This window comes from Astyanax mexicanus, chromosome 14 (genome assembly GCF_023375975.1).
Source record: "Astyanax mexicanus isolate ESR-SI-001 chromosome 14, AstMex3_surface, whole genome shotgun sequence".
In the NCBI taxonomy this organism is placed as follows: domain Eukaryota; kingdom Metazoa; phylum Chordata; class Actinopteri; order Characiformes; family Acestrorhamphidae; genus Astyanax; species Astyanax mexicanus.
Window position 1 is genome coordinate 16,782,925 of NC_064421.1, and position 27,072 is coordinate 16,809,996.

The following is a 27,072-nucleotide window of genomic DNA, read 5'->3' on the forward strand; positions in this document are numbered from 1 at the left end:
ATGCATTCAAACTCACTTTTAAAAAAAGTCTTGTTTTTAAGCAATGGATGTAGCTGTGGTTTGCATTCTTTAGTGTTTCACTTCATTAGAAACACAATATATCTTCACTGAAACCTTCCCTCATTGCAGTCATCCATTTTCCAACTTTTTTTTTTCCTTCTCCTAGTCGCAAAAGATGTACAAATTGAGGTCTGGCTCTTTAGTCGCATTGCCTGCTGTGTGAACATAGCCTCAGAGTGCTTAGTGATGATTAAATACTATAAAATACACTTTTCTTTTTCCCTCTACTGACTCTAGGCCTTTCTGTCCACTCAAAATGTCACTGCAAAATGTCCCTTTTTTTTATTTAATTCTTTTTTGTTTTGTTTTTGTTTTTTTTTGCTGTGTCTGTCCTGCAGGGGTAGCAGAGGTGATAGTGCTGGTGGGGGGGCGGCAGGTCATTGGGATGAACCAGCGCTCGCTGACAGCCGTCACTTGCTTCAACCCCCAGAACAACAAGTGGTACCCCCTGGCCAGCTTGCCTTTCTATGACCGCGAGTTCTTCTCTGTCATTTCAGCAGGGGATAATATCTACCTGTCAGGTAATCAAACCATCTGTATGTCACTTGCAGGGCTGGAAGCCTCCCACAGGTGTGGGCTTTTATATTTAGCACAGGTTGGCGAGATGTCATGGAGGCAGTGTTTCCACTTCTGCTTTTTCACACTTTTCCTGCCAGAGTTGTGTCACTGGGAGACACTAGAACATTAATTTTGCAGGAACTTGCAGATTCTTTTTAAGGTCAGTGTTTTCAATGTTGTGATGACAGCAAAAGTGTAATTAAAATGTTATTTAAATATTTTATACCTCATGTAAGCAATTAGAGAAATTTGGTACAGTAGTGGACAAATGCTTAGGCACTACTGTTGTTCCTGTGAGCAGCTAAGCAATGACTTATTCCAAAAGCCATTTCTTTAGGATTTTAATTATTGTTCTATCTAATTATATACACATATAATTGCCTAAACTTGGGGGGAAAGTATAAAAAAGTATTAAAGCTTTCTGTAGCAGCTAGGAATCTTATTTTAAAATAAATTTTAAAAATCATTACAAAAAGCATGTTTTATCCACCCCCATTTTTTCTTTACAGTAGAATAAAATTATAAAAAGTTTTTCTAAACAATACTTTTGTCCACCCTATTTTTTTTTAGCTTGATTAATGTACAGAATGAGTTTTTAAATCCATTAAAATGACTTATATGGTCTTCCAGACCTCAGCTTGACCCCCAACCTTAGTGTTAACTGCCATTTCTTAACCCCCTGGGGTCGATGACCGCCCTGTCCCATTAAATTCAGTGCTTCTGTTATTATATACTGCAATCATACAGTGCAGCTCAGAAACTTACCTTCTTACTCTCTTACTCGGGGTTGATTGGTGGATTTGTGGTTTGTTTGTTTTTAATTTGCTGGATATTTAGGAAATTACTAAGGACTTGTTCTTAATTGTTTAAATTAATGGAATGACTGAATAAATGAAACCTGCTTGTTTGGTGAAGCAAAGAATCAGGCACTGGGGCACAATGGAAATCTCAATCCATGTTCATAGGCACATACAGGGGTTGGACAATGAAACTAAAGCACCTGTCATTTTAGTGTGGGACGTTTTAATGGCTAAATTGGAGCAGCCTGGTGGCCAATCTTCATTAATTGCACATTGCACCAGTAAGAGCAGAGTGTGAAGGTTCAATTAGCAGGGTAAGGGCACAGTTCTGCTCAAAATATTGCAATGCACACAACATTATCGTTGATATACCAGAGTTTTAAAGAGGACAAATTGTTGGTGCATCTGTGACCAAGACAGCAAGTCTGTGTGATGTATCAAGAGCCACGGTATCCAGGGTAATGTAAACATACCACCAAGAAGGACAAACCACATCCAACAGGATTAACTGTGGACGCTGTAAGAGGAAGCTGTCTGAAAGGGATGTTCAGGTGCTAACCGGGATTGTATGCAAAAAACATAAAACCACAGCTGCTCAAATCACGACAGAATTCAATGTGCACCTCAACTCTCCTGTTTCCACCAGAACTGTCCGTCACCACAATAAATTATTGTGGTATAAAACCAGGTGTTTCAGTTTCATTGTTCAACCCCTGTAACTCAATAAGTTAGTCACATAAAATGCTCTCATAAAAATGGCTGTATAGATTTAGGAAATATCCAAACCATAGATGTGTATTATCACAAAGATATTAATAGAGAAATATTGTGAAACATTGAAATTGACATGGTGGGGCATTTGTCAACCGAAGATGGTTAATTATTTTGCAGACTAAGACAACTGCTACCTAAAAATGAGTATTGTTTTTTTTTTTTAAAGAAAAAATCTACAAAACTTGTGTGGCAAAAAATAATGTTTTACTGGTTCATCTTTTACTCACTTTAATGTTTAAAGAAAGAGAAACACAATACTTTGCATGCCACTGTATGTTAGTTTATTCTAAATAATGTTCTGTTTCTTCAGGGGAAAAAAGGCATTTTTTACATGTGTGCTCTTTTTTTGTTTTTAAATTTTGAGTTAGAAATAAATTGCTATTAGTAAAGCAAAGTATTTTTTTTTTGTGAATACAGTTTTATTGTTTTCTTCCTTTTTTCCAAAAAACAGGTACATATAGACACAAAATTAAAACACTATGAATAACCCAACACATTTTGCACACACCCCTTCATCAAGAGTAAAAAAAACCCCAAATAAATTAAATATCTGTAAATATATATAGCAGACATCCACATACATCCGCCTACATAAAAATGTACATACAAGCACTCAAAGCACCCCAACATAATACTATGTAACAAATACCCATTCATCAGTTTATTTCAGGATAACTTATCTAGCAAGGTAAATGTTGTTCATTATTACACAAATAACAAATATTTATGCAGTGTAAAGTGAGTGTACAGCAAACTGATACGTAAATCACAACTTAAAAACATATTCTGATTATCATAGTTTCTCCTGACAGAATCTAACTGAACTGTGCATCACCATGCATCTAAATACTGAGTCATAATGATAAATTATTTTAGCAGAATCAGTCAGTATCATAATGTCAAATCTAACCCCCCCAAGTGGCTTTCTGGGAACAAACATCATTTTCCAGTTTCCTGCTGTTCAGAATCCAGCTGGAATTTGAGCTGAGCCGTGTGTGCTCTATAGCTGGCATACAACTGACCACAGTTTCAGTGGAAATGAAACCCAGTAGGGTTCTCTCTCACCCTCTCTCTCTCTTTCTCTTTCTTTTTCTCTCTCTCACACCTATTGTTCAGAGGTGTGCCAGCCGCCTGCCATCCCCCAGCAGACATGTACCAAGCAGGATTTGGTGCTTGTGGCTGGTATTATATTAGGATGCTATCTGCTGTATTTACTTATTTACTATTGCTAAATTGGGATGGCTGCAGCAATTACTGTACAAAGTAAATTAGCACAGATTAACAGACTAATGCTTGCTAATAATGCATGTGTTCCTATGATACAGCACCACTCAGAGACTGAGGTATGGAGTCAAAAAAGGGTCATAAAGATTTTGAGTTTGTAAAACAGAAGTCACAAATGTACTGAAACTTGTAACTGCGTTTAAACAACTGCATGCACAAAAATCCAAATCCACAAATTAACTGGAATGTGCAAACTTGAAACAGAAAGTAATATTAATAATAATTCAAATGTACGAATGCGAAAAAATATTTTAATTATATATAAATATATATTTTTTAATTTGTAAATCCAATCTCTTGAATGTGTGAATCAGTACTGCTCAAATGGCTTAAGCTGGGTCAGACCAAAAATCACATTGAATTTGTGAGGTTGTAAATGTGACAGTGGGTGTTTTTCACTGTGGAGCTAAAAATCCTCTCATTCATCTTCTCTGCTGCGGGTGCGAAGCTCTAGCTGCAGTTGCGAATTTTGACCCTGTTTTGACGCCTGATTGATGGACCAATAGGAAAGCTTTATCCGGACCAATCAGATTACGGGGTTTGTTTAACCAATCAGAACAATGGGTGGGTCTCTGCAGCTCAGAGTACTGGGCGTGTCGAAAGGTGTGGGCGTGTCGAAAGTGTGGCCGCCATTTTGGAGTCAGCCACCATGCGCCCCCGGTGGATTAATTTACACAGAGGAAGGAGTTTAATAAAACAATAATATTCATAACTCTACCAATTTTTTACCTGATTTACACATTACAAATACGTGCTTTCATGCTGAAATACTTTATATTATGTTCTAATTATATGAATTAATTTTATATTTATGTACATAGATGCACACACACACACACACACACACACACACACACACACACACATATATATATATATATATATATATATATATATATATATATATATATATATATATATATATTAATAAATTAATTAATTTATGTACTAATTAATATGCTATACCATATGTCTGTCTTTGATAAAGAGCATAATGTAAAGTATTTCAGCATGAAAGCACATATTTGTAATGTGTGACAGCGTCCTGTATCATTACTACATCTCTGCTGTTTGTAACAAACCAAACCGTGTGTAAATTGGTAGAGTTGTGAATATTATCGGTTTATTAAACTCCTTCCTCAGTGTAAATTGATCCACTGGGGGGCGCATGGTGGCCGACTCCAAAATGGCGGCCACGTGGAACGTCAGCTCCAATAGACCAATAGACGACCACCTTTCGACATGCCCAGTACTCTGAGCTGCAGAGACCCACCCATTGTTCTGATTGGTTAAACAAACCCCGTAATCTGATTGGTCCAGATAAAGCTTTCCTATTGGTCCATCAATCAGGCGTCAAAACAGGGTCAAAATTCGCAACTGCAGCTAGAGCTTCGCACCCGCAGCAGAGAAGATGAATGAGAGGATTTTTAGCTCCACAGTGAAAAACACCCACTGTCACATTTACAACCTCACAAATTCAATGTGATTTTTGGTCTGACCCAGCTTAAGCCATTTGAGCAGTACTGATTCACACATTCAAGAGATTGGATTTACAAATTAAAAAATATATATTTATATATAATTAAAATATTTTTTCACATTCGTACATTTGAATTATTATTAATATTACTTTCTGTTTCAAGTTTGCACATTCCAGTTAATTTGTGGATTTGGATTTTCGTGCATGCAGTTGTTTAAACGCAGTTACAAGTTTCAGTACATTTGTGACTTCTGTTTTACAAACTCAAAATCTTTATGACCCTTTTTTGACTCCATACTGAGGTGCTTACTCTTTTTCAACCAATCAATTAATCAACTTTTATTTACATTCGGAATACATTGAGGGTACCTGTCGGTTTCAATGCATTTTCCGAGCCTTTACTGATATAAATATAAAAATAAAAATCTAACTAAATATGAAAACAAGCAAACAATGTAAGATTTAATTAAGAAGAAATAAAATATTTTGAATAAATATATGAATATGCAGACAGGCTAAAATGTAAAGTAATAACACAAAGAGATAAAAACAATATAAACACAATTAAAGAAATAGAGGACTAAACTAACACCAAAATGATAAAAAACGTAATTGATGAAACTAAAATAAATAAATAACAACAATAATAAGCATATACACTAAGTATATAAAAAATAAAAAAGGTAATTAATGGAACTAAAATAAATAAATAACAACAATAATAAGCATATACAGTAAGTATATAAAAGATAAAAAAGGTAATTGATGGAACTAAAATAAATAAATAACAACAATAATAAGTATATACAGTAAGTATATAAAAAATAAAAGGATGAAATAAATAAAATAAAAAGGTGAAAGGCCAAAAGTAAAACCAGTAATAAAACAAATAGAGTTAAAATATTTTAAATATATAAAAAATATATTACAAATATATTACATTTTTTTGGGGGGGGGGCTAACTATGAGGAAACCACTTGGGAGATTAATCAGTTGCAGAAAATATAAAAAAAATAATAATTAACTGTAGGTTTGCAAAATATAATGACCCCTCAGTTGTGCTCTGTACCTGCAGATCATTACGTGATTACTGAGGGCTTTTTTTTTTGTGGCACTTCTTCCCCTTCCTTCAGTTGAGTTGTATTGGAGCAGGTGTGTGGGAGGGCAGACAGGCTGCTTTCAGAGCAGGGGGCCCAGGAGGAGGGTGTAAATGGAGACTTGAGCAGTCATTTGTGATTGGGCTTTGCACCTTCTTCAGGTGGAATGGAGTCAGGAGTCATGCTGGCAGACGTGTGGTGCTACATGTCCCTGCTGGATAATTGGAACCTGGTGTCTCGGATGACAGTCCCTCGCTGCCGGCACAACAGCGTGGTGTATGACGGCAAGCTGTACACCATCGGAGGACTCGGCGTGGCAGGGAACCTGGATAATGTCGAAAGGTACGTTGGCTGGACCTACACACAAACACGAGCACGCCTACACTTACGCACACACAAACACACACACACACACACACACACTGCGAGCATCTAAATTAAACATTCCATCGGAAGCCATTATGCATTCCAGATAAGCGTGTATGGTCAGCTTTTTCTGTGCTGGGAGCCAATCTGATAATTAGATCTCTGCTGGGGCATTGTGGGAGTATTTCTGTGGCAGGTGCCTATGGAGCAAATGCATTGCACTGATCAGATCAGGTTTCATTTTGAAGAACACTGCGGAGACTGCTGCTGTAATCAACTGTAGCAGAGCTGCACAGGGATGACTATTACTTTAATTAGTGCTGTGCTTTTTAAGGTAAACAATATATACAGGAAATATATACATACCCATATATACACTACCTAGTAGTCCTACCTTAAACAACTACCTTAACAATTTCAGAATGATTCTGAGGGTACACTGACTGTGAATTTAACCTTTAATACTGCACTGTGTAACTTTGGTGAAACTCCACAAAAACCTCTCACAAGAACGGTGTGATATATATTTTTTTTCCCGAAAATGATAGTTTAATTTGTTTTTTTTTTTACCTTTTGGTGCATTTGTTAAAACATTATGCATTCCAAAGAAAGGTAACACCAGTTACATTGTAAGAGAAAAATGCATGTTGGGCTGCAACTTAACAGTGAAATCACACACTGTCAATCATGATGTATCTGCTAAAATATGTTATTTAATTTAGTTATTATCAATTTTTCACAGTTTCTTAAGGAAGTAAAGTGGTTCACAAGAACTGTGTTATTTTTCCATAAATGTTACTTTAAGAAAGGTAACACCAGTTAAATTCTATTAACTGGTAGTTCTATTTTTTTTTTTCACATTTTCCTAAGTGAGTAAAATGGGTCACACCAGTAACTTTAGCTAAAAGTTCATTTTAATTTATTAGATTATCAAGAACATTGTAAATAAATGCAAAGAGACTGAAAAGAGCACTTACAATGTGTTTTATTTCATATCTTCAGAAAATGTATAAATAGAAGAAACAGTTGCAGGGCTTCGCAAGGGAAAGCAAGACAGTTGCTTCAATTAGTGCTGTGCTTTTTAAGGAAAATAATATATACAGTAACAATATACATTCCTATATATACTACACTACTGCTATACTACTAAGTATCCCACCTGGTAGTCTTACCTTAAAAAACTCCCTTAATAACTTCAGAATTATTTACAAAAATCATTGCGTAAATTCTTTGTATCTCTTCTGCAACAGTCCACCTGCTTCTTTACCTTCAGATGCCAGTTTTGTATCTTTCATCTTATCAACAAATGCACGTTTAAAACTGTCCATATGTAAAGGTTCAGTTTTGTGGTTATGGAGGCTTAAACACACAAATGCAACTGCTAAAAAAAAAAGACCTGATAAAAAAAGCCCCACTGCTAATTTTTTGGTCACAGATAGATACAACAGCACAGCATCCAAGATCTTGTGGTGTCCATGCCTCTAATGGTCAGATCTGTTCTGGTTTTAGTAGCTTAAGGGGGACCTATGAAGTATCACACAGGTGGTGCTGATCAGTATATGATAGTGGCTACTCTAGTAGTGGATACTGGTGCATGTAAAACAGCCGTGTATAACAGTGGTCACCTGAAATAATAAGGAAAAATAAAAAAAGCAAGGTTTTCAAATTATTCTTTCATGCTTGTGGGTATATTCGTCTAAGAGCGTATTGCACTTCTTTCTGTCCTTGCTTATTTTCCCGTTGAAGGGATAGACATGATAAAAATAAGCGTATTTCCCTAAAAGCGCTAATTGCGTTTAATGAAAAACACTGCTGCTGATGCTTCAGGCTTTCTATTTGCATCTCACACTTATTATACTTTTCTCAACAAAAAAAAAGAGAGAAGAAGAAGCTGCTACAATTGACTGGCCTTGTCTATAGTCCTAGCCTGGCTCGTTTATTGCCCACTCCTCCAGAGTGTCTAGCCTCCTGTGGATTTGCATGAGTCACTAGTTAATTGACAGAGTATTGAGGGGGATCATTGTTTACAGAGCAGTGGTTAGTTTGCTATTCGAGGCCGCTGAGGGGGGAAAAATAAGCTAGCCTCTCTGACTGACTCCTAATTTGTGGCCCGCCATCCATCTTGCCTTCAGTTTCGTGCTCCTAACCATGAAATCTCCTCCGTTCAGAATTATGTCCTCAATCAGTCTCTTTCTCAAGGCCGCTATTGGGCCACTCATAGTAGGGGCTCTATTTCTAATCAATCACAGGGCAGTGCGCTCTCAGCACTCTCTCTCTCTTTTTCTCTCTCTCTCTATCTCTCCCGCTCTCTAATCGTGTAATGATGCTGCTTTTCCACTACAGCAAATCACCTATATTAATACATCTCCACATGCTACACATCCTATTCTATTTCTGAGAGCACAACAGACACACATACAGCTTATTCACAGCTTATTCTACTTTTGGATGGCAAAATGTTTTTTTATTTTAACATTTAACTTTGATTTAAACGTGTTATTATCTAAGTTATCAAAGAAAGGGAATACCAGTTACAATTGAGGAGAAAAATGCATTTTGTGTACAATGGGTGCCTTGTGCTGTCAATCATGATATATATGTTAAAATGTTATTTAAATTATATATATATATATATATATATATATATATATATATATATATATATATATATATTATTTTTTACAATATAAGAATAGAGTAATATACATTTTATATAAATGAATGTAAATTCATTACATTAACAGGTGAATAACAAAATACAATGTGTTTTAGATCATATATCTTCATATATGCCATATATTTTATTTTAAATTAAGCTATGTTTTGTGTTTGTGAGACCACCAGTTAAAACAGTGAGACTTCACTGGGCCACAGTTATAGATAAATATATTTGTTTTGTTTTTTTTGTGAACAATATTTTTTTTTAGTTTGAGCTTTTATCATAGTTCTACATCATTTATGTATTTATTTTTGAGGGATTTTCATGTGATTTATGTGTGTCATATGTGTGTCATGTGTAGACTATTGCAGCTAAAAAGTAATATAAATATATTTTCTTTTCCATAATATACAGTACAGCACACATCTCTTTTAGATGACTGTGGAGATGAGCACTTTTGTTGTGCTTGGAAAAAAATAAATTATTGATTTAAAAAACAGGTTTAAACAGGTTGAAAATTATTTAAATAACTTCTTGTTCTATTTTATAATACATTTAAATAAAATTTAACCCTTTAAATTTAATATTATTTTCAAGTGTAATATATCTGTAAAATCTAGGTACACAAAAATGGACGTTTCCATAGAATGACCCATATAGGGTAAAAACTCTAGAGGAATGCAAACTATACGTGCTTCAGAAAAAAGGAAAAAAAAAACAACTCCCCTCATCAGAAGGCATGGTTTGCATCCCCCCAGCACAGTGCTCATCACAGTGGCTGAGCGTGTGTCAGCTGCAAGACTTCTAACCTTTTACCATTTTGAAATACCACACCCCTAGAGGCGAGCCTTGCTGTGGGAGGGGAAGAGTTGTGATTATGCCAAGGATGTTCCGTACTGAAGTGTTATTACCAGCACTTACAATTTAATTGGTCTTTGATGATGGATTCTGGTCACAAAGCCGCAGTCTCTGGCCCGTACCCGGCAGCCATTCAGCCTGGCGAGCCGGGGAAAGGAAGCCAAGTTCCGACTGGGAGGGAGTTAATTCTCTCCGCGTGTATTCCAGTCATGACACGGACATTGTCTCAGCATTCTGTGCCACTCAATAAGGTCACGATGCTGTTGACCTTTGCACTGATGAAATCATGTGCATTCTTCAATAGCAACTGCTGCAAGGATGCTCAAGCTCTGCAGGAAAAAATCCCATTCAGACTAATGAGCAGATATTGTGGAGATTGTACCTCCTATTCATTACAGAATAGCTGCGTGTGAGAGGACTTGCTGGAGGAATACAAATGGAGTGGGTTTTAATTTTGGGAACAGTAATTGACCTAACAGGATATTACATAAGCTACACTTACATTTAAAACACTTTAAAATAATTCTTCTTTATAAAGGGTTTATATATATATATTTTAAAGAAGTTCATTAATGTTGATGAATATTGTAAATACTGTAATGGGCAGTTTAATTAATAAGCAGTTACAACACATAATAATTAGAAAAGGGCAAAAGTGACCTTTTGTTTGCCAAATAGTGATTCTACATTTATTTATACTCTGAAACCTCAGATCTTACTGGATGCTTACTTTAACTTTTTCATCGGTCAACATGAACATATCTTTATAAAATAATATAGAAAGTCAGTTAAGTTATTTAATATGTTAGTATACACCACATTGTGCTTACTGTATACATAATTAAGCTGGGTAGTTAAATTAATGAAGTTATTAACAGATATGGTAATGCTGACTGACGTAAAAACAAAGTAAGATAAGAATCCAGAAAGATCAGAAGTTTCACATCATTAATTAGGTACCTTTAATCCTGGGTAGGGCTATGTATTGCAATTTGATATCAAAAAGACACCGACCAAAATGTCTGAAAGTACTGAAAATATTTTGGTACCTGTTTTGGATACTATGCATGGATCACACCAACAAGGAAACATGTTTTTTGTTCTTAATAAAGTGCCACGACTTTATTAAGATCCAAAATGATGGAGCCTCTACTGGTGATAGTATGAGAATGAGATTACTCATGTTGGCTGGTAAATAAATATGTTGTGTAATAATAATTATCGTTTTTATATTTTAGAAAAAGGAATCGAAAAAAGTATTGTTTGGGTGTTTTTAATAAGCTGGGAATCTTTCAATAATGGGACCGATCCATTATTGAAATTATTTAAATGACACCCAGCTTATTAAAAAAAAAAAAAAGTAAATCATTTATTAAGTGTTGCTTCAAGGGCATGGCTTTAAATGACCAGACCTGTACATTGTGTACTTATGTGCTCAATCATACAGACACTTAACATTCATCGATCTATGAGTCACACGAGTACCAGAAATACATCATAAAAAACATTACCACCCACAGTGTACATCATATAGTGTATGGTAATGATAGTGACCAGCAGCATCTGCTTTGTGGTTTACAAAAGAAACAATAAAACTCCAATATTGGCACCAATATAAGCTTTTTAGGCTGTTCCCTCCTCAAATTCCCTCTACGTTTCCATATGTTAAAAATATGTCACATTATCACACTGTTCACCACTTGATTTCTCTTTGAAGAATTACTGAGCTCCCTAAAACTCTCAGTTCAAGGCTTTGCGGCTGTTTTTGAATCCTGCAGCTCCCCTGTGTTCGTTTCCCAGAGAACTATAGCGGTGAGGGAGCGCTGGTTGTTTCTGAGCTGCCCTACAAATGAATCATTAAGCGCGGCACTTGGATTTCAGCTCCTGGAGGTAGCCAAAGCTAGCGCTCATTGTGGCACACTGAGATAGAGCACCCGGCTGCGCTAGCTCAACACACCATGGGATTAAAAGAGCTGATAATTTTCCTTCCTCCTGCGCCTTCATCTCTATCTCTCTCTCTCTCTCTCTCTCTTTCGCAGCTCTCCACCAGCTCCCAGTAGCTCCTTTTCAGTTGTTCTGGAGTTTTTGCTTTTGGTGCAGCTGCATCGAACCGAAGCAGCAAAGGCAGCCCCAAACATTTTTTTCTTTTTGACAGTTTTCTTAATTGAAAGTCTCTTTGCGCGCTCGCTTCTCTGGTTTCCACTCCAATCTCTGCTCTCAGTGGACTGCGATGTGTTGGTTGGAGCGCAGCTGGCGGTTAATAGCGGCTCTCGCTGCCTTCTGCTCTGCGAGGCATCTGCTTCACCCAGCCTCAGAAAGCCTCTGCCGCGAGGTAAACCTAAAAAAAGAAAAGACCCTCTGAAAACACTGTACTTATTTAAGGAAATTCTTAGGCTTTGATTGTGTTCCAACAGAAATCTCACATGGCTGAGGTGTAGGGTTGCCTGTGCAGCTGTAAAGCATTTTGAAACTGGCACAGAAGGAGTTTGGGAGCGATTCTTGCCACACTGTAAAATAATCTCAAAGCGGGCTGAATAGAAATAATAAACTAATAAACTGATAAGTTTAGTCGACAGTGCATGTTTTGTTAAAAATCAAAACATTAGTAAATAAGATGTTTATTCTTTATTCTCATCTGTATGTCAGAACTTTCCTCATCACATGATGTCCCCAGTCTAGTAGTTTTTTTTTTTCATTAGAGCGGTTTAAGTCTTATATATGTTTTTGCTGGGATTTAAACTTACAATCTTCTTACACTTGATGAGCAGTAGTTAGACTGTTGTGCCACTCTACAACTCTAAAAAAACCATAACATAAATAAGTACATTTATTTTTCTGGACACAGATAGATACAGTATGTACATGATTCATCGTACCTCCTGCTTGTCAAGAGACAGGAGGTCATAAGCCCTCCTGTGATCAGTCTGAGAATAGAAAGGCCGCCACACTTCATGTGAGCGAGAGTCCTGACCTGCAGATGGAAATACACACTAAACAAATTGAGTGGAAGGGACACAAAAAATAATAACTCAATTTTATTTCGGTATTGCTGACCAAACTGTAATGAGTTGGGACAATGAATTAACTTAATTAATATTTTAAGTTGGCTTGATTTTTTCCCACTGTTTAAATCAATAGGAAGCAAGGAAAATACACACTATAGCTCTATTTAAACAATATTAATTTTACATAGGAAGGTGGAATAATCTAATATTTTTTACTACAGGACATCTGGAAAAAAGTTTGACCAATCTGCATGAATTAGGAGATCTTAACAAAAAATAGCTGAGATGGGAGTGGCTACTCGATTTACACACTGCTGTCACCTCCAGAGACTGTGATGATAGCTTTCCTATAATCTTATAACCCACTTATAGTTCAAGTCAAATGTTATTTTATTTTTTAATTGACATGCTATGTGTTCATAACATGTAGATAGTATATAGTCTATATAACACAATGGCTTTGCAGCCTAAATCTAGTAGAAGCTTCACACCTCTGATGAGTTATTTGCCACAAATTTAAACAACGTAAAGTAAAACCTGACGTTATTTTTAAGGCTTATTTTACAGAATTTAAAAGGCGCCAGATTCTTTACTGACACAGGAGTGCATAGTCCATAAGAATTTTATGCCAGGGTTTACCGGTAACCTAAATCCACAATCTGTTCTGTCTTCCCACTTAAAAAGAGAGTGCTTCCAACCACGATTTGCCTCCTTCACCAAGATCCACTAATTCTGCAGTCATTTAAAAAAAAAAAACACCAAAACACTTGACTTTTTAAACAGGCATTTGGATAATGTACCAGGCAGCATCATGTTTTTTTTTTTTTGTATTTTGTAGTGTGATTTTAATCTCTGCAATGTTTTTTTGTTTTAACTTAACTTTTGGGTGAAACTTGGATCACTGTGAAACTCTGGTAATATGTGCATTACCCCACCTCCTCATGTAAAACTAATCCCTAATCTGAATAGGGCTTTAGGTAGGATTTTGAATGTGCTCTGGACAAATTTGAAAGGGTTACATAATATATTAAATATAGCATACTATAGGCACAACACTCTAAGTAGTGTTTGTGTAAGATAAAGCCTTGAATATATATTTTTTCCCCCGTCATTATCAGTTAGGACTTTGACAGAGGATGCAGTTGTCTTTGTGTCCTTCGCGAAGGACGTTATGGATTAAGTCTGTCCCCATCAAATTTATTATAATACCCTGTTGATTTCCCATAATGCAAATGCTCTTGACTGTCTTTGCTCAATAACTTTAGCTAAAATGTCAGTGGATGATACTCTTGACCTTTTAAGGAACTGCCAATCTGAGCTTGAGCTGAATCAGGATCAGAAGTGTTGTAGCGTTGTAGGTTCTATATGCGAGAAATGGATACGTATAGGCCCTGTACAGTTGCTTCAATTGCTTACCTCACCAGATAATATCTAATGCAAGTTGCATGCTGTGCAGAAATAGCGTGCATCTTTCATTAATAGCCCAAGGTGTTATCTTTAGAAGGAGAAACGTGTATCACAGCGATCTGGCTTGGATGCAAGCGGATCAATGGATCTCAGGTGCTTTGGGAGGTGTCCAAGCTCACAGCTAGAGCGTGTATCAGATAAAGGAGGCTGATTAAATGACTGTCTTCAATGTATTTGGAGGAAAAATATAATGGATTCGGATGGGAAGCTATTGATCAACCGTTCCCACGGGCAGATGTATGAACTGTAGAGAAGCAGAGATGGCAGATCGCTGGAAGAATGGACGTAACCTTGAGGCGGGAGGTAGCCCGGGCCAGTGTGCAGTCAAGACTGCCATATTTATACACTGTGTTAAGGGTGTGTATATGTGTATGTGTGTGTGTGTGGGTGAGAGAAAACGTGTGTGTGTGTGGTACTGCTCAGCGTGTGTTGGCCTGCGTGACTCCGTAATCCGTTCTCTTCCTGACGGATGGACAGAGCAGTGCCCCAATAATGATGCTAGAGGTACAATGGGTCAGCAAGCTGCACTGCCCACTACCTCACCACACAACACGCCACAAATATCACTGCATTATCATAGCATAATGTGCAAATCCAATTAGGCTCAGGACTTGATTTACATCTTCCTCTCTCTCTCTCTCTCTCTCTCTTTTCTCTTCCTCCTGTTCTCCCATGCCTGTCTGGATCTCAAGGTGCCCTCCTTTCTCCTAGACAAATACAGTCTCTCTCTCTCTCTCCTTTCTCTCTCTCTCTCTCTCTTTCTATACACACAAGAGCAGTCCTGCTCAGGAGATGAGTGTGTTTATCGGAGGTTTGGTGTAGCAACCTTGGCCTAGTTTGTGCTACAGCCTTAGCTGCTATTAACATGGTGAAGGTGGTCAGTTTGAGTAGATGACTAATAGCACAAGCACCAGTGCTGTGCTCGGACATGATTACTCAATGAGCTGTATCGTTACTGCCTTTTCTCCTGTGTTTTACTTCCTGACTTGCGGATGGCCTTGCTACAAAGTGGATAAACTAAAAGGTGCATATACTAAAGTGCACTCTGCCTTTAGAAGCGTAGAAGCGTCTAATTTTGTAAATATATAAGTATTTGATACAAAATACTAAATTTGACTTTCTCAATTTGTAATATTGTGAAGACAAACATGTTAAATAGCAGCTAGGTTTATATTTGGGGGAGGGGGAAGAACTGTTGAATAAAATAGTGTTGCACTGATACTGTGCTAAAACTGGCACTGGTAATAGAGAGCAATGTGCCAATGTGCATGGACACTGCTTGATTAAAGCCAGCAGCATGTTTATGCTATAGGATTATTATGCGTCCCTACTAGAACTAGTATTATTATTATTTTCTCATGTTTAATTATTATATGATTTACTGTAGTGTTTAAATTAGATCTGTCCAAGCTGAGTCTGAATCAGTGTTTTTGATATATTTAGAGAGTGTGTCTAGTAGTGCTGCAACTAATGATTATTTTGGTAGTCAACTAATCTGGTAATTATTTTTCTGATTAGTCGATTAGTCAATGTTTATTTCTGCCATGTCCTCCATCCCCGCTTGCTGTGGGTGCGGCTCCTATTTCTAGTTTTCTCTGTCTTTGCTTCATATTAATAGAAACAGCTAAACATGGGATTTAAATGGTCTTTAAATTTCCTTTAATTGTGGAAAGTACTTATATTTAGTGAGGAATTATGTGATCTGTTGTGTTTGGGCACTTTTGGAGACATAGGCTGAGTTGAGTGTAAACTGCGAGTGTCCCCAGTATATTGTGTAGTGCTGCAAATTAAAGATTAGTCGCCAACTTTTTATAATCCACATTGTTGATTATATCAACTAATCGTTGCAGCCCTTGTGTCTAGAGAGTAATAGTCTTTTTAGTGGTTGATGTTAATGTTGTTTTTTGTTTTTTTTTTTCCAGTTCTTGGGGATTGCTAACAACATATAGAGTATTCCATTGTTTTCTGTTGATGTATTAATAGTTGATGTGTTTCCTAATAGGCAGAGTGATGGCGCATCACTCATAATTGCTAATTGCTAATTATATCTTATTTGGGATATTTAACGCTGACTTTACCAAAATGAACCACTATAATTATCAGGGTTTATAGACACTTTTTAAGTAGTTAATCAGTCACAGATATGGTCTCTGTATCAGTGCTACTGGGTACTTTATTGCGTTTTATCAGTGCATCCCTAGATTAAAACACAATAAATTATATCTTGTGACTTTTATTTGCCATGTCCTATGAAAGCTAAAAATTGCTGCACTGATCTGAGAGATGTGCATGAGGGGTCTCTTTTTGCATTAAATGGTGGTATGATTTCAGTAGAGGGTTTTCCATCCACCAAGTTTTTGCGCATTTTGAAAATGCGCATGAAAAAAGCTGGATGGAAAAAGTCCAAAATTCGAAAAAAGCCCCAAATATCGCAAAACGATTTTTACGCTAGGAGGGGGTGGAAAAGTTAGAATATCGCATTGCCAAAATTCGGAAAAACTGGATGGAAAAGGGTTTTTCGCATAAAAAATGACGTATCAGGCCTCAAGTCATGTGATTCTGTACCATGTGATCAGACCTAAAACATGGCGGGACAGGATTGTCCGTCGCGTTATGTGTGGACAGACGAGGAGACTTCAGCTTTCCTTGATTTAATCGACGAAAGCAACATAAACGCTATACTGGATGGCAAAGCTGATCAGAAAAATGGCTCTGAACGATGTTCTCCCAGAACAGTTTGTTTCATTTGTTTCGTTTGCGCTCCCAGGTATACGGTGGCTGTCGCCGTGGTCGCGCCGAGATTTCCGCCCTTAATAACGTTTCCAGTGCTCGTCCTGCCCGGCGTCTTTGAACAGCAAACACCATCACCATGTAGAGATGGCAAATGGACACGAAAATAATTCTGCACAGAGCAAAAACAGAATCAAACCTCTCCATGCTTGTTTGGCGTCCTCTCCCACGTTATCTAAAGTTTATTCGCATAACTGTAGTGAATGGAAACACGGCTTAATTCGCATTTTTTTTCTGCCGAAATTTGGAAATTGCGCATTCTTTTTCGAAAGGTTTGGATGGAAACCTGCCTACAGACAATTCCAGCCAGAAGCCGGTCACAGTCATTACCACCCACTGCAGTGTCCACTGTGGGTGGTAATGTCTTCTACGATGTAGTCCTACAGAGATGGGGTGTACATCTGAACGTATGTAATAGAACATATTAATTTACTGTAGGGTTGTTAGAATTGTAGGCAAAAAATAAACTATCCAACTGCAGTCTAGACTCCAGAATGGCAAAAAATGACCTTGCCAAAATAAATAAACATCTTATTGCTTAACTCTAACTGTAACTAATTACATATTTTGTTTGGTTTTATACAATGTTTATGTAACACCATTACTTGTATTGCATTACTGCTGCTCTGGGAACCATGTAGTAAAGTATAGTGTTGCCTGAGGACTTTTTTACTTTTAGTTTTGTGAGGCAGTCTTGCCAGGATGGGTAATCAACCCCCTTTTTGCTGTTATGGGTCAGTGTCACTATTATCTATTAGACTGTGTTAAAGGCATTCATAACAAGTATAGAAAATATACTTAGATTATTATTTAATGCATATTTTGCAGTATGTTGACACAGGTAGGTATTATTTAATAACTATTCTCTTAAAATAAAATTAAGTCACTTGCCATATCACTAAAATTTTATAAGAATATTTGTAATGCTTCCCCTAAACTTTCACCAGTGGTGTAGAGAACAATAACAGATCTGCATATCATAACATTAATGCAGGGCATGCTTTAATGCAGACATGTTTTAGATCAGTCTTTTGATGGTTGACAGCTGCAGCGCACTTGACCTTTGTTTATTTAGCTGCAGTGTGGTCGAACGTGCTCCCAGCAGCTCGTTCTGTAGCGCTGGGATCTACACTCCCACATACTGTTCTGGGCGGGAGCTTTTTTGGCAGCACACAACCAATTTACTCCTGTTGACTAAAGAGAAAAGCTGTTTGTTTGCCATTCTTGTATTTTGAGTCTGTAAGGATGTTTGTTTTAGTCTCAGGGAATTTGAAGAGATTGAATTCATTCAGAGTACTATTAGGCTGTCCCGTTTTTGTAATTAAAACTTGAGATAAATTAGAAGATATTCTCTCTCAAACGTCTCCGGGTTCTTCTTCTCCCTGGGTCATTTCTCATGGGGAGGCCGGCACGGATGGATAGCTTAAGAGGCTTTTATGGACACTGAGATATTATTAAAACCTCTGGCACGAGATAGAGGGTCAGGAAACCTCAGATAAAGATATGCCGTGGTGGGTGTCACGGGTTTGGCCAACCTGAACCGAGAGGAGTGTTGATGAGATGACAGGCCGTCGTGCCAGTCAGCCCGCGCTGGACTTGCCAGCTCACCAGATATTTTATGCAGTATCTGACCCTTCCAAAGTTGAGCTGGCCCCTGAGTGCACCCAACCCCCCCGACCCCCCTCAGCTGTCTTTGGCTGCCAGACATGTTTAGGCTTCTTTAACTGCGTGTTTGATGTCTCACGCTGGCTGTAAAGGAGAGGTGGAGCGCGTGGTTCCCTCGGGACAGGTGGGATACAGTAGGCAGAGTAAAGACAGGTGTCACTCCCCCATGTTCACACGGAGCTTTGCAGCATTGCAAACACTGTGCAGTGTCAGACACACACTCCTTGCAAGGCCAAAAACACATCGCACACAGGCACACACTGAAGTTAACACCGCTGTCTACACATGAAATAAATATATATATATATATATATATATATATATATATATATATATATATATATATATATATATATATATATATATATATATATATATATATATATATATACAGTAGGTGCTGGTATCTGAGGCAGTAATAAAACATGATTAGCTAAGGTTGATAAAATGGGATTAAAGGCTTGATAAAAGAGGAAAAAAATGCTTTTTAAATTTGCTCTAATTGGTCTCGTGTTCAAGCTGCTGTGATCTGATTTTGCTTAGGGAAAAAAAAAAATCTCTAAGCAATTAAAATTTGGCTTAAGCAAAGTCAGCCATATTGCTGGGTCAGGAATGTAAACCTCAGAGGCTCAATAAGAGAACATGTTTTTTTTTTTTTGGTAATTCATTTAAAAGCACTGACTAGAGACAAGGAACTTTAACCGCAATCATTTATCTTTTCTGCTGTAGAAACTGCCTATATGTCATTTGTTGCATTGCTTTTTATATGCAGCTGTAAAAAAAAAAAAAAACAGAACCTCCAAGCCTTTATTTTATGTAATAAGTTTCTTCCTAAGAAACTGTTGCTATGTAGCAAATGTATGTATTGCTAGGGTGATATGGGGATACAGGGATTACAGTGCACTGATAGGACTTTGAATGTCTGGAATTGCAAGGGCATTTAACTTTCCACAATAATACAGTGTCCATTGTATACTGGACACTATTCTATATTGTAGAAGGCATTATCACACGGAGTGGACAGAGCAGTGGCTGCTGTGTCTAGACAAGCGACTTAAGCAGCAGAAATCTCATCCACATTCGATGCATTAAGCTCGATATGTATATCACGCTTGTCAGTGCATTCTTTGGTTTCCATGGGACATGGCAAACGTCATGGGACCCAGTAATAGTTCTTGTCCCATGATTTTTGGCAAGATATTGTAAAGCTACCTCAGTCTGACATGGAAAAAAATTATATTTATATATATAAATACAGTGGTGTGAAAGTGTCACTCCCAAATGTTTCAGATCATCAAACTAATTTAAATATTAGTCGAAGACAACACAAGTAAACTCAAAATGCAGTTTTTAAATGAAGGTATTTATTATTAAGGGATAAGAAAATAAAATCCAAACCTACATGGCCCTGTGTGAAAAAGTGCAAAACCACTTCTGAATGACTGAAGAAAAACAAAGTGAGACTTTGAAGTGGCTTATTTAAAGTCCTGACCTGAATCCTATTGAGATGCTGTGGCATGACCTTAGAAAATGCGGTTTATGCTGGAAAACCCTCCAATGTGGCGGAATTACAATTCTGTAAAGAAAAATGGAGCCAAAATTCCTCCGCAAACGCTTGATTGCAGTTGTTGCTAGGGTGTTAACATCTTTTTCACACAGGACCATGTGGGTTTGTTTTTTTACTCTCTTAATAATAAAAACCTTATTTTAAAAACTGTTGTGTTTTCTTGTGTTAATATGAAAAAAAAAGAATTCCTGAAGGAAGCAAACAAACACTTTTTCACAGCACTGTATCTTTTGAAAAGAGGGCAGCCTTGGCCTGAAATTTTGAGAAATGGGTTTGAGAGCAGAAGGTTCAAGGTTGCAAGTCAAGGGAGTGAAGAAACAGAGCCTTCTCCTTCCTTAACATTTACTGCCAAGGCGCCTTGCCCCCAACTGCTACCTGGGCATTGGCTGCCCACAGTTCCACATTGTGTGTTCTCTCACTGCCCCTAGTCACAAAGTGTTTCAGTGTGTTTTTCTTTTCTTTTTTCTTTTTTTTTTTTTAAACCCATACAATAAAACATCTAGACTTTGGTTGGAACAGACTAGATTATATATTATAGCTCTATATGAGATGCATTTGCTTGCTTGATAATAGAATCCTCCTTCATGCGTCAAATATCATACATCTGCTTTATGTAATTTTGCTTACACGACTGACATAAGAGACTAGGCAATCATTTATCTTTGGTGCTGTGGAAGCGGGATGTATATTTGTAGCATCGCTTATAATATGAAGTTGTAAAAAAAAAAAAAAGAAGCTCCAAGGCCATATTTTATGTAATTAGTTCCTTCCTGCATAGCACTGTAAAAGTCTCATTAAAGAAAGCGGCAGAAGTCAACTGATAACACACTCCCTCTGTGTAATTAATGGCCTCAGCCATGAGCCGCTGAGCTGACAATGAAGCCGCACCGTTCTCAATGAGCACCAAGGGGGAGGCTGAAACATTGCATTTGTGAGCCATCTGCTTCCATTTCAGCGTCCGCTCTGTTTGTCATATGAAGGGGATCCACTGTTCGCAGCCTGCTCTGCCTGCATTTCGCATTTTTTGTCATTTCGGATCACTTAATTAATTTGAGCGGGGCTACAGCTGGGGCTTGAGACGTACATTCCGCGGTGCTATGTTCCTTCAGGGTAGCAGAGATCAGCTCGCCGCTAACTCTGGCGAAACCCCTTATATATCTCCAAAATGTGCCTTAGATAAGGTGGGCTCATCTGCAGACCCTTTCCAGCTGAAAACTAGGGCTTTCTGCACACCTATTAAGACCGATAATGGTCTGAGTGAGCAAGCCTGGCTCAGTCGCGCTCCCTGCTCAATTTTCACCCTTCTAACAGGCAATCTCCTCCTGATACTCCCCATAGGCCCTCCTCCAGAATTGATCCAGGATCTGGGTTCGGAATCTGGGTTGTGCAGCCCCTCAATCAGAGCCATGCCTATCGGATTGCACGGTCCACACATAACATCCGCTCCGACCCGTGCCGTGGGTTTGTGCTTTTGGATTAGATAAGGAGGAATTCCAGAGTGAAATTTAATGATGTTACCTTGCAGACTCAGACACCAGCAGTGTCTATCCATGTTTTTCTTTTTCTTTTTTTCTGCCATTTAAATGACCTCCGAAATGGTTGCGGGTGCATCCTCTTTCGCCTACAGCCAGCGAGGGTGTAACTAAATCCCATGGGGAGGGGGAATTGATTCGAGGCTGATTGCCAGGCATGCACGTCACCCCTAATGCATTTCCTTAGCTGTTTACATGCAAATAGTGAAAGCAAATAATGGTGGCATGGCATAGTGTAAGTGCATTGACCCGTGAAGCTAGTGGAGGGAAATATCTGGGCATGATGTGAAGCTAGTTCGATCTGACAGGGGGAAAAAAAATAATGGTAAAATAAGCACAAAAAATACATATACATCACCAGCCCTATGCTTGTGCTCAGTCTGTTAGAGGAACATGTAGTCTCTAGCTGTACCTGGTCTCGAAAAACTGTAACTATATATAAATGCAGTCCTCCGTTGTTTCTTCATTTTTGCTACTTTTTGGCAGGTGATGAGTGATCCAAAATAAATACTCCAAAATGATTTGGAATAAACTAGTTTAACATTGGCTTCTCTACTAAAGAGTAAATAAAAGTAAGCAAAATGTAACCATAGAGACATTTTTAGCATAGATTAGATTATAGAAACAGTATCTGTTTTTGCCGCAGTGACATGGAAGGATGTTTAACAAGCTAATTTGCGTAGTTAAAAATCTTAATAAATAAAAGTCTACACAAATATTTATATTAACATTAAGTGTTTTTTGGCTTGGCTGTGGCTTTATAAAATGCATTTTCAGTATTAGTTTTTGTATATAATGAGCTCATATTTTCTTACATGTGCTCAACTCTTATTTTTTCTGTAAAGCACATAAAACTGAGTTTTAAAACACCTTAAGCATACTATATCAGCGATTACTCTTTCAACCAGTTTTATGCTTTTTAAAACTTTTTTTACTGAATATAATGCAGTTGGACTGGCATTAGGTCATTGATATATAATTTTAAAGGTGTTTACTTTCTTGATAATACAATGCACAAATGCCAATATATAAAATATAATGCTTTTTCTTGATTTTCTTGACATGATTTAGCTTACCCTTAAAGCAGTTCCTTAAATGTCCACATGAAAATAAGGAAGGCACATAATGGAAGCATTGCTTGGTATACAGTGAGTGCACTGACCCGTGAAGCTAGTTGGTGGGAATTATCCGTGCATGATACGATATCTGAACTGACAGGGAAAGAATATAATAATAAAAACACACAGACCCAAGCACATCGCCAGGTTGTGCCAGGTCCAGCTTGCTCTGATTTTTACAAACACATTTAATAAGTGTGTGTTTTTCTTTAATACTGTTTTTCCAAACCAAATATGATAAATGATTCTAATCCTTCTAACCCGGGGATGAGCAGAGCAGGGGCCTTGTTAATGAAATATTTCTGTGTATTCTAGGTACGACACCATCACAAATCAGTGGGAGACGGTCTCCCCATTGCCCAAGCCTGTGCACTCAGCAGCAGCCACAGTGTGCGGAGGGAAGATCTATGTGTTTGGAGGAGTGAATGAGGCTGGCCGCTCAGCTGGAGTACTGCAGTCGTATGTGCCTCAGACCAACGCCTGGAGCTTCATAGAATCCCCGATGATCGGTAAGACTGCGTTATTTTTCCACTCTGTCTTTTATCTAATGCTGAAATCCTCTAAACGGGGAGAAAAGTGCACTTTTATCATTGTGTTTAAACAAGAACACCAATGATTTCCGCTCTGATCTCCCTCTCCCATCTATAGAACTGTTGATTAGAACAGATAATGGGTGAAATGTATAAAATTCAGTGGTAATTGCACTACTGCATGCAAAGTGTGTGGTATGGTAATTAAGTCATATTTAGAAAGTCTTGTTGTAAATTGTTGTGGTGATCAAAGCAGCATTTGGCCTTTTCTTTTTTGCTCTAATATTTTTGTGTATTATCTTAAAAGCCAATCAAAATTGCCCTGCTAATGAGCTAATAAATATTGATGCTCAATCAGCACATGTTTGGATGCCAAATTAGAAAGCAAAGGAAACCTTGCACTTTCTTTTCTGAATCAGAGATAGTCCAAAAGATATATGTATATATTTAAATAATTATTTTATTTCATAAATAAGCAATGGCTACATTTACATGGCTTAAGTGATATAAATCCCATTTTAAGCATTAATGTGACGGAGAACTGTTTTTTTTTTTTTTTATAGTCAAATCCAATTTTTCCAAATCAGATTTGAGACTCTTTCATACATGACTTTATATCAGATGTGTATATAATCTAATTTATGGGTGTGTATCATAAATGTGAACAGTCAGATTGTGTTTCATGCATAATTTTGCCTGTAAGCACACACTTATTTCAGTCAGTGTCCTGTGCCGAATTCTGACTCTCTGCCAGACTCTCTGACTCCCCTTCATGTGCACGTGACACGCAGCTGTATGGGCACAACAGATTATACCCACAATTCCTGTGGTTTCTGTTTATTAAAAACTGTTGGTAATGAGTTTTTCTTGACAACAAAGAACAGAACAGAACATGGCTTTAGAGAATCAGATTCTGGCAGAGAACTGAAATCTGGCACAACACTGGCAGTCTGGCAAAAGAACAAAGGCAACGTGCGTAAATATCAGTGTGTGTATCATCTTTGTCATTTTGGGACAGATTTGTTCTCATTATAGACAGATAAATGTAATTTTCCAAAATCAACACAGAATCAATTCAATACAATACGCAACTTCCACTACAAAGTGTAACTAAAATGTGGAGGAGTAAATCATATCAGATACACTAATACACTGACTTTTTTTTTAACATCACAAAACACTGAAATTGAAATCTCCCAATCTATTTCTTTTGTTTTAATCTCATTATCTGGACCACATTCAAAACCCATGTAGAAACGATATTAAGTTCTCTGTTAATACAATCAAAAACCTTCTTTAAAAAAGTACATTTATAAAAATAAAAATTGACTAATAAAATTTGTCTGTTAAATATAAGGGTTTCTCAGTGGAGGTATGTAAGGCATGTTCTTTTGTTGAAAATGTCGTGCATACAAAGTTCATTAATTCCCCACTGACTTCCGAGGTAAATTTACCTCAGTCTAATTTAGGTGAAGTTTTTTTTCTCTTCTGTGCAGCAGAGTTAATCAGTTAATCAGTGCAGTGAGGGTGTTTATGAATGAGAAAATGTGTTACTGTGAGCAAAAACATTTTTTGTTTGTTTTTTTTAAAGAATCAAACTGACACTTTCAGTTTTAAAGTTTTTTTAATATTTCTTTTTTAGTTTCACTAGGCACAAAACATGTGTACATTATTAACAGAGATAACTCACAACATGCTACTTGTGCAGCAGATTGAGCAGAAATCAGATAAAATGTAAAATGTATGTAGAAATATTCCATCACCGGATTGTTTCATGTTTTCAAGCACAAATATAAACAATCAACCTTTAAACAGGATTAGTAAAGCAGATGGAAGCATCGGGTTGCTCTTATAATTAAAGGTTAAAATGAAATTATGAGACGAATGGCATTTAAAAAAAAAAAATAGTAATAATAATATATATATAAATTTATATAAATTATAAAAAATATAATAGATAGATAGATAGATAGATAGATCGATAGATCGATAGATCGATCGATCGATCGATCGATCGATCGATCTTGTACCACTAAGCCAGGTTCATCTCCGACAAGCCCTGCTCTCTGTTAGGTCACATTGCTATCAGACATTTCTATCAGTTTCCTCTGTAGTCAATAATAAATAGATGGTGAAGTCTTTGCTGTTAAAAGCACTGTGTGAGTGCAGGAGGTGAGTGTGTGGTGATCCAGACTGAAGGAAGGCTCTAGGGAAAGTGGCTTTTTTAACCCGTAACTCATAGCAATTTCAGCCCTCAGAGACGGGTTAGCAGGTGCAGCCCAGAGGAGGTGTTTGATCAGGAAAAAAAAGAAAGGTTACCGTTCGCCCATTAGGGAAAAATAACGGCCAAAAAAGCAACAGCCAGCAAAACTCAAGACACCCTCAAACCATCCTTATAAGCCTATAAGGAAGTGGAGTTCACTTAATCGTACTTTTTTTTCTGGCTGGCTGTTTTATAGAGATAAAGTGCGTTTCGCTGAGAACACTTGGTCCGAAGTCTTGTGGAGAAGAACCGTGACACAAACACAGACTGACTCAACATCAAGTTTTTATAAAATCACAGATATGTCCGCGAGCGAGCGAATGCCACACAACTAGTTGATGGAGGCCAAATAAAGGCCATGACTAGAAATCCCTGTGAAGAAAAGTTTTGAGTGGGTGTGCATACAGTAGTTCAGCTCCATCGTTTTCTTTCTTTCTTTATTTGTGGTCTTTTATTGCAAGAACCTCCTTTTTGATACACTGCTGGAGTGAGTAAATAATTCAGGCCAGAAGAATACACAGATTTTTGCACTTTGTAGCACATTTTCTGCCCCCTTTGCTCTGATTCACACACAGTGGCGTTACATAATTCAGCTTATTGAAAAGCAGCTGTTTCCATTTATAGATGTGAGAATGTTGTTTCTGCTCTCTACTGTAGCAGAGTCATTTACTCCATGCAGCTCTTCCTCTTATTCTATTCTTTTTCTTTATTGTTTTCAATCATTTATTTATTGGGTTAAGTTTTTTCAAGTTAAGTAGTTTTATTGTCAATTCTGCATATGTACAGGACATACAGAGAATTGAAGATACGTTACTCTCCTTCCCAAATTTTACAGCAAGTACAGATAATAGATATAATAAAAGAGAGAATGGGAGACACTATATGTACAATACAGCAGGGACACAAATAGACATACATGAGACAGAAACAAGGTGCAGTAGTGGTGGGGGGTGAAATAAGATATATAAATAGAAATAAAAGAAATAAGATATATGATATAAAAGAGTGGGAGACACTTTTTAAATGATTTCAGAAAAAAAAAAAAGCCTGCAGCGACCTCAGATGAATAAATCCATTTTAGTAACGTTATCCATTACAGCAATTAATATATGCGTGTCAAGCCAGCCAATAAAGTTTACAGCACAGGCCTATATGTGCTTCAGACATGGTGTATGACTGACACAGCACCAGCAGGCAAC

At 37.3% G+C, this 27,072-nt stretch overlaps 1 protein-coding gene across 1 annotated transcript in view; it reads left to right on the plus strand.

Annotated features, from left to right (window-relative positions):
- Positions 1–27,072, plus strand: part of LOC103042905 (kelch-like protein 29) — a 153,251-nt gene that overhangs the window by 115,216 nt on the left and 10,963 nt on the right. Inside the window, exons 10-12 of the mRNA XM_049463972.1 lie at positions 399–581; positions 6,215–6,395; positions 23,396–23,589. Coding sequence (XP_049319929.1) covers positions 399–581; positions 6,215–6,395; positions 23,396–23,589 — 558 coding nt within the window. The remainder of the gene's footprint in view (positions 1–398; positions 582–6,214; positions 6,396–23,395; positions 23,590–27,072) is intronic.